The 7,759-nt window shown below is 38.1% G+C and overlaps 3 protein-coding genes and 1 non-coding gene across 4 annotated transcripts in view; 1 reads left to right on the forward strand and 3 right to left on the reverse strand.

The window, feature by feature from the left end:
• The window catches only part of TTC33 (tetratricopeptide repeat domain 33), a 236,696-nt gene that overhangs the window by 196,666 nt on the left and 32,271 nt on the right, over nt 1-7,759 (reverse strand). The window lies entirely within an intron of this gene.
• The window catches only part of C7 (complement C7), a 289,650-nt gene that overhangs the window by 159,103 nt on the left and 122,788 nt on the right, over nt 1-7,759 (forward strand). The gene's annotated exons all lie outside the window — the stretch shown is intronic.
• The window catches only part of RPL37 (ribosomal protein L37), a 40,182-nt gene that overhangs the window by 155 nt on the left and 32,268 nt on the right, over nt 1-7,759 (reverse strand). The window contains exons 2-4 of the mRNA XM_069096226.1: nt 3,348-3,377; nt 2,662-2,797; nt 1,400-1,484 (exon numbers count right to left, since the gene is read on the reverse strand). Of these exons, the coding sequence (XP_068952327.1) occupies nt 1,400-1,484; nt 2,662-2,797; nt 3,348-3,377 (251 nt within the window). The remainder of the gene's footprint in view (nt 1-1,399; nt 1,485-2,661; nt 2,798-3,347; nt 3,378-7,759) is intronic.
• Nucleotides 28-105, reverse strand: LOC138167599 (small nucleolar RNA SNORD72). Its single transcript, XR_011169927.1, has one exon. It is a non-coding gene; the product is annotated as a small nucleolar RNA SNORD72 (small nucleolar RNA).

A 7,759-nucleotide genomic window follows, 5' to 3' on the forward strand; every position in this document is an offset into this window, starting at 1 on the left:
AAAGTAAATCCCAAAAATATTTTATTCAGCTTATCTCAGTTAAATGCTGAAATCACTATTGGTTCATATGTTCAGACATTTTTTAAAGTGCATCACAGACAAGCTGCAAACAGTTCCAGTTTTCTCTAGTTAAGGACACAAACTCCAACTGCTATCTTACTCTTTTAAAAAGGACTAGTAATGTTTCAGGAAAACTGTGTAGACAGTAGATTTTTAAAAATCCAATGACTAAAATACTTTGATGTGCAAGAAATACTGGACTTTCCATTAAACAAAAGGTGAGTAAAGTTAGCTGGCTTGTGATTATATAGATTGAAGGTGTAAAGGCTAGTTATAAAATCCATATCTACTAAAGCCCAAGAACCTAAAAATTTCAGGATGATTAATCAGTCACAAGGATTTCCATTTCTGAATTGTACTGTCAGAGAATTCCTTTTTAATTCAAAAGGGCAGGATGTTGTGCAGGCCTGTTTTATATCCTCTACATTTTTCTGCAGGCTGACAGAAATTCTTTGGTGGGCCTAGACTAGAACTATAACGTGACTAATTATATGGAAACAAGTTTTATGTTAAATAAAAACTCATCAATTCTATTGTTCCAATTATTCTCTTCAAAACAAAAGGAAAATAACAAATAAAATACCCATTTTAAAACTTAAAAGTCAAAGAAAGGTGCTGGATCAAACAGGCTGGGAGATTAATTAAAAACACTAGCAACCTGTGAAAGAATATGGCTTTTATTTCTCCAAAGTAGTGACACTTCTGAAAATTTAACCCTGGCATTAACTGTCAAAAACTGCATCAATAGATTATGGTTATAACCAGGGAATCTCACTTTGATCCTAGGCATAACAACAAACCGAGGCCTAGTTATAATTCTAAATATATATTTTTTTTTGCTAAGCAGAATAAAAATACATCTGAATCTCTTCAAAGCACTAACTTTGTGGATTACTTCTATCTATTTTGTATCCTATTGTTTTGAATTGAGTTATGTCTAGAATTCGGTCTACAACCATCTTGATAACTCTGGTAGATCTTAGGTGGCCCAGAATGCAACACCTAAATGCTACCAAGAATGTAATGCAAGACTAATTTGCCTCACATTCGTTTCCACTATTCAGTTTGACACATACCAACTGGTCTGTGGAGAAGTGACAGAGAAAATTCTCCAAAATTCTTTAATCAGAGAAAGACCTATACATGAAGTTCCCCACAGAGAACTCTGGTAAATGGTATGCTGACAGTTCAAATGCAAAATCTATTTTTAACAATTAACAAATCACGAAAAAGCTACAAGTCACTGTTGGAGATATTACTCTTAAAATGATTCTACTTAAACACCAGGAACTATTCGTGACTTTGTTTTTTAAAGCTTAATAAGAAAACAAAATTGTACCTGAATCGGCGATAGACAATTTTTAGGTGCCTCATTCGACCAGTACCAGTAGTGTTTCGTCGCTTAGCCTTTGCACTCCAATTATCTAGGACACAATATCAAAACACTTTAAGTCTCCAATAGTTTTATTTCCCTAATATTATTTTCAATGATCTCTTCTAGCTGTTATCAAGTTTTCATCAATACTTTAAAAAAGTCTACAGTCTTAAAAGTGGTAAAGGCATAAAATAATCTTGTCTCTTTACTTCAACAAAAATAAATAAATACTAATGAATCTTATTTATAGACCCACTTGACCATTTCCATTACATTGTTGGTTAATTAAGCCAGAATATTCAAATTCTGATCTGTACACTTAAAAAAATAAGGGCAACCCCAAAATTTTCAGGGATACAAAGGTGGAAAACCAGTTCAGTTGCCAGAGGGACAGGAGTGAGGAATGACCATGCAGAAAATATATACAAATGCCTGAGGATTAGGAAGAAGACAACTGGAAAGAAATCAAGAAAGATTTCCCTCAGGTTGCATTTGAGTTGAGCCTTGAAGAAAGCCAACATTTAATCTAATGGTAATATCTTAAGTTATTTTAACCTGCAACTTTGGTTAGTGTTTCATTTTCCCAAGTGATTATCTACAATTCTTCAGTAACCAGCAATGCCTTAATGAGCACTAAATTTTCACCAGTTCAAAGATTTTCTCTAAAACTTTCAATTTTTTTTTCCTGTATAAAATAAGCAAAATGATTTAAGTCCATCATTCCTTTCAGGTGCTTTGACAGAAAACCTTTACTCCTTAAAGATATTCTTCCAATTAAAAAAAATTCAGACCAATAATTTCTCTATGTATTTTTAGGAGTCTAAATTTATAAGTCTCAGAGGTAAGTCATCCAATATCTTCACCCACTTCACAGATGAGGAAACTGAGTTTCAAGGGCAGTTAAACAATTTTGTTCAAGATCACATAACAAAAACAGTAACATGAATTCACCTCCTCTGACTTAAGCGTCCAACACTCCTATCATACCCTGCTTTTCCAGGTCAAAATGTTCTATTTTCCTAAGAACAGATTCTCTTGAAGCAGCTGCCTCTACTTATTTGCTTTAGCAACTTTAAATTTCACTTACCTCATTCCTTCCTTATTCAATCTGTACACATCGAAAAGCAACTATTTTTTAAGGGGCCAAGATTGTCTAACAAGAACTACTCTCAAAAAAAAAAAAGGCAAACCCTGCCCTTTCCTTACCCACCAAGATAGAAACTTACACTTTCTCTTGCGCTTTGCGGGATATCCACATTTGCCGCATGTTGACTTCTGAAGATGGTAGGCCTTAGAGCCACAACGACGGCACAAAGTGTGCGTCTTATTCCGGCGCTTACCAAACGAAGATGTCCCCTTCGTCTAGAAAACAAACAAACATTTGACATTGTGATGCTGCCCAATATATCACAACAAAAACCGGCAAGTGGTCTCAGGTTAAAACGAGACGCAAATTCCAGTTTTCAAATCTCACAGAAGCGACTAGGACTGATCATACAACGTCTCTCCTGCAATGCTTACTCTGCGGCAGACTGGGAGATCTGGGACACAGGGAAATGCTACTCTCTTAATTCTAGGACTCCCTCACACCGTCAGAGTCCTTCACAGCTTCCCAAACTTCTCGCCATTCCCCACTACGGAGGCGCCGGGCCGCTCATCTGTTCCACGCTGGGGGTCCCCGCAGGACCGAACAGCCCGAGCAGTCCACGGAAGTCCTCGGACATAGCCGCGTTCCGACCTCCAGGGACAACTCGGGGCCCAGACTTTTGATTTCAGGCTCCCCTTTTCGGCTTTCCCCCGGATCCCCCTTCTCGATGCCAGTATAAGCCACTGCAGCCATTGCTGGCTGTCGCAGCCACCCGGGGAGAGAGGATGGATACAGATACCACGTCGATCCCAAAGTAAAACTCACCATCTTCCTCCTGCCGCCGGGACCAAAGAGAACGGAAGAGAAAGAACACTTCCGCTATATCAGGTTCGTAGGGCTTCCGCCGAGATAGTACTTCCGTCGGTCACGGTGCAACTTGGAAAAGATTCCGATGGCGAAGAAAGGAGAGGGGGAGGGATAAAGGAAGGGAAAGGAAAGGAGATGGCCCGCTTCAGCGCCGATTGGTCCGCATCCTTGTCTCTCAGGCGGGAAGCCGCCCCACCTCCCTTCCGGTTCCTGGATGTAGATCCAACTATGTCTCTGCCACTCGCAGCTGTTTCTTTATCTCGTCATTGTTTCCCCTATCTCTAAATTTCTACCCTCGCGGGGCGCTAACGCGAGCCCGGCCCTGTCTGTGTGCAGCCTTCCGGAAGTGAAGAGAGCGCCGGGGCCTCCGCGATGAAACATCCACTTCTCCAGTTTTAAAACTCTGCCCCAGCCGGGCTCCAGGCGCACGGCGACGTGACGTGGGGGGAGGAGCCACGGTGGCTTTGAGCCAGTCCGGCCCCTCTGAGCCTCAGTTTCCTCTCCTGAAAATAAGGACTTTGAAACAGATTAGGGAAGGGAAAAGCGAGAATACGCTTTTATCGAGCTCCTGCTGTGTGCTAAGCGCTTTGTACGCTTAGCATTCGATCCGGGATTCATGACCTTTTTTAAATCATGGATTTGGTGTTCTGGTGAAGCTTATGGATCCTTTCTCCGAATAAAGTTTTTTTAATGCATTAAATAAAATTCATTGGATTACGAAGGAAGCCAATTATGTTGAAATAGAGTTGTAAAGATATTTTAAAAGCAAATGTTAACAGATCCCAGATAAAGAACGCCTGGACTGGATAGCCTGAGGTCCCTTCCAACTCTACATCTGATATAAGCAGAAATTTTTAACCTGAGGACTGCGAACTTGTCTTGTTTTTTGTTTAGTATTGCAATAACTATTTAAGTGCACATGATTTCCATTGCAATATTATGGATTTTTATTTTATGCATTTAAAAACTTGTGAGAACAGATCCGTGGGCTTCACCAAACTGCCAAAGGAGTCAGTGACAAAAAGAAAAGAAAAGAAAGTCCAAGACCCCCCCCCCCCCACACCCCCCAAGGCATTTCCTGATTACACCTTACACCCTAGTAGTGATGAGGGATGGCTCCCAATAGGTTCAGCAAGAACTCTGATCTTTTCTAAGACCAGAACCTGCGATTCAGTCTGGAAAAAATTCAGGTCAGCCTTACTTTGAGTCAGTTAAAAAGTTTATTGTCCGCTTTGCAGCGGGCAAGGATCCTTAGGGAACCTGCAAGTGAAAGAGGACACAGGCTTTTACTTTTAAAGGGTAGGGCTGCCATTGTCAGGCCTGACCGATGGATGTAAGGGACTTCAGTGCATAGATAAAAGTTTGAGGAGTTTAACTTGGGGATGAGATTTGGGCCAGACAGGAAGAGACATGAGATTAAGCAAGGACAAAGGAGTCACAAGTTGTTGCCTAGGCATAGTGCAGATAGGGGAAAGGGACAGAGTTTGAGGCTGGGAAAGGGATTTACAGACTGGTTTTACAAATTGCTATTACATTTTTACAATACAAATTGCAGTTACAATTGTACAAACTGGTTTTACAAACTGATGTTACAGACTGATGTTGCCAATTGGTTTTACAAATTGCTGTTACAAATATAGATCCTAAGCACCCCATCGGTAGACTTAAGTCAAACTGGCTGTTAGGACCTGCTGATCCCAATAAGGACATTATATTTCCTACCTTCTGCCTTTAAACCAGAGGATTGTTTTACCTAGAATGTACTTTTTTATTTAACCTTGTAGAATCCCTTACTTCCTTCAAAATTTAGTTCAAGCACCAATTCCTACTTGAAATTTTTTATTTTTTATTTTATAAAGCAATTGGGGTTAAGTAACTTGCTCAAGGTTACACGGCCAGGTATTTCTGGGTGGGTGCTAAGTGTCTGAGGTTGGATTCGATCCCAGGTCATCCCGACTCTGGGGCTGGTGCTCTTACTAGCTGTGTGTGCTACCTGGCCTCCCCTCCTACTTGAAATTTGTACTGATTTTACCCCAGTTTCTAGCGAACCAAGAAAAAGCAGTTCTTGGAACCATCTCACAAATTACTATATGTTATTTTTTATGTATATAATATTTTATACTTTGTTAGGCATCTTATATTTAATTTTCAGTGTGCAGCAAGGATTTTAAAAATGTATTATAGAAGTTCTTTGAAGACTAGAACTTTTCCTTTTTTTTTTGTTTTTTGTTTTTGTAACCCCAAGGCCAATGAAGTGCATGAAGCATTTTAGCTTCTGGTTGAATTAAACGGAAACTACTTGACTGGAGTCAAAGGAATCCTATGCTAGAGATTCCCAGGGAGTATTTAAGCATCTAGATACTAAGTATCTAGGCTAGATACTTAGAAAAGAGGTTGCAGCGCCTCATCAACTCTAGAGCATCCCAGAGTATGGACAAGATTGACTACCAATACTATAAGCCCATGGTAACCATCAGACTTGGCTGGTCTTTTGTTGTGGCTTATTTTAAAAAAGATTTAATAATGGAAACGTCCATAAGAAGAAGCAAAGAAACTCCCAAATGTGGTACAGGATGGGGTCCTAAGCTTTCTGAAGTTTTGAAGGTATTGCTACTCCTTTGTCCTGGCTGTGCCTATATGCATACATACATATATACATACATATGTATATATAAATTCATTATTATATATTTAACAACCTCCCCAAGAGGCAGCCTGAGATAAACAAACTTCTGGGCTGGGCTTGGAATTGGGAAAATCTGGCTTCAAATTTTTTCTGACACTATTCACTTTAACTGTGTGTATCTTGCCTCACTCCCTAGAATTTATTGAGTCATAGACATTTAGGTGGAGGAAGTGATTGTGGAGGGAGTTCCCTAATAACACCCTAAACAAACTGCTGGCTCACACACACACACAAACACACACACACACAGTCCAAATAAAAGCCTAAGATACAGTAAGTATTGTATAAATTCAATAAACTGTATAATTTATAAATACAATTAATATAAAATATGATACATATAATAAAATATATAAATAAAAATTCATTAAAATATAAAAATAAAATGCAATAAATTGCACAAATACAATACAATAAAATTATAGTTTATTCAAAGTCTAATAGAATGGTGAGAGGTCATAAGTGATTCCTATTACCTTTGTTGTTCTACCTCATCACTACTCTCTGTCCTGATTGGCAGATGGAGCTATAAACTCCAAAACCTCCATTTGGGGAGGGGGCTCATCTCTGAACATCTCATTTCTCTCCTGGTTGCACTATTTTGGGACTTTTAAGCTTTTCTACTATGCCCATGTTGAGTGATGGAGATAAAAAGAAAAAACTGAAACAACCCGTTTTCTATAGTGTTACATTCTAAGTGAGGAAACTATATATGTATTTGGATATAGTTAATAATGATTGCTAACATTTGTGGAACTCTTACTATCTTCCAGGTACTGTATGTCCTAAGTGCCTTACCAATTATTATCTCTTACACATTACTGAAATTATATACCTGCCTGATGAAAATGGTGGTCCTCTTGACAGAAATAAGTTAGGAAGGAGAAAAGATGGCATATCAAAACTGTTTTCATTTTAACTTTTCTAATTATTAAAGAGTTTTGATTAAATGTATTTAGAAATGGTTGTTAATGACTTGTGTTTCCTCTTTTGAAACTTTCTATTCAAATTCTTTGATAATTTATCCTTTCAAGAAAAGGGATAACATGGAAGACTTCTATGAACTGATACAAAATGAACTTCAGAGAATCAGGAAAAATTTACACAATGATTGCAACAATGTAAACTGAAAGAACAATAAAATTGAATGCTGTAAAATATATGACCAAACTTGAAAAGATATGACCAAAAAAAGATATGAAAAAGCATCTCCCTTCTTTGCAGAACTAGGAACAATGGGGCACAGTGGATAAAGTGCTTTTTGTCTTGGGAGTCAAGAAGACCTGATTTCAGGTCCTGTCTCAAACACTAGTTGTGTGGTCCTGGGCAAGTAACTTAACCTCTGCCTCAGTTTCCTGAACCCTGTAAAATGGGAATAATAATATGTCTCCCATCTAGTGTTGTTGTGAGAATAAATATTTTATAAGTGCTTTGAAACAGAATTTATATGTATATATTTATTTAATCATTAATATTTATAAAATGTCAGACTTTTAAAATATATTGTTGATTTTTCTCTGGGAAATGTAGATGATATAAAAACAAAAGATAGCAATACAATTTTTTAAAAAGTCTATTCAAAAGTCAATATTTATCCACTGAGGAAATGGGCATTACAACAATACTCTATTGAGATGGTGTCAGACTCAAATATAAGGATCCCTTCTGGCCACATATTGACTTA

Source organism: Petaurus breviceps, unplaced genomic scaffold, assembly GCF_028583685.1.
Source record: "Petaurus breviceps papuanus isolate PSGF00001 unplaced genomic scaffold, PetGlider_PUasm1.0 229, whole genome shotgun sequence".
In the NCBI taxonomy this organism is placed as follows: Eukaryota; Metazoa; Chordata; class Mammalia; order Diprotodontia; family Petauridae; genus Petaurus; species Petaurus breviceps.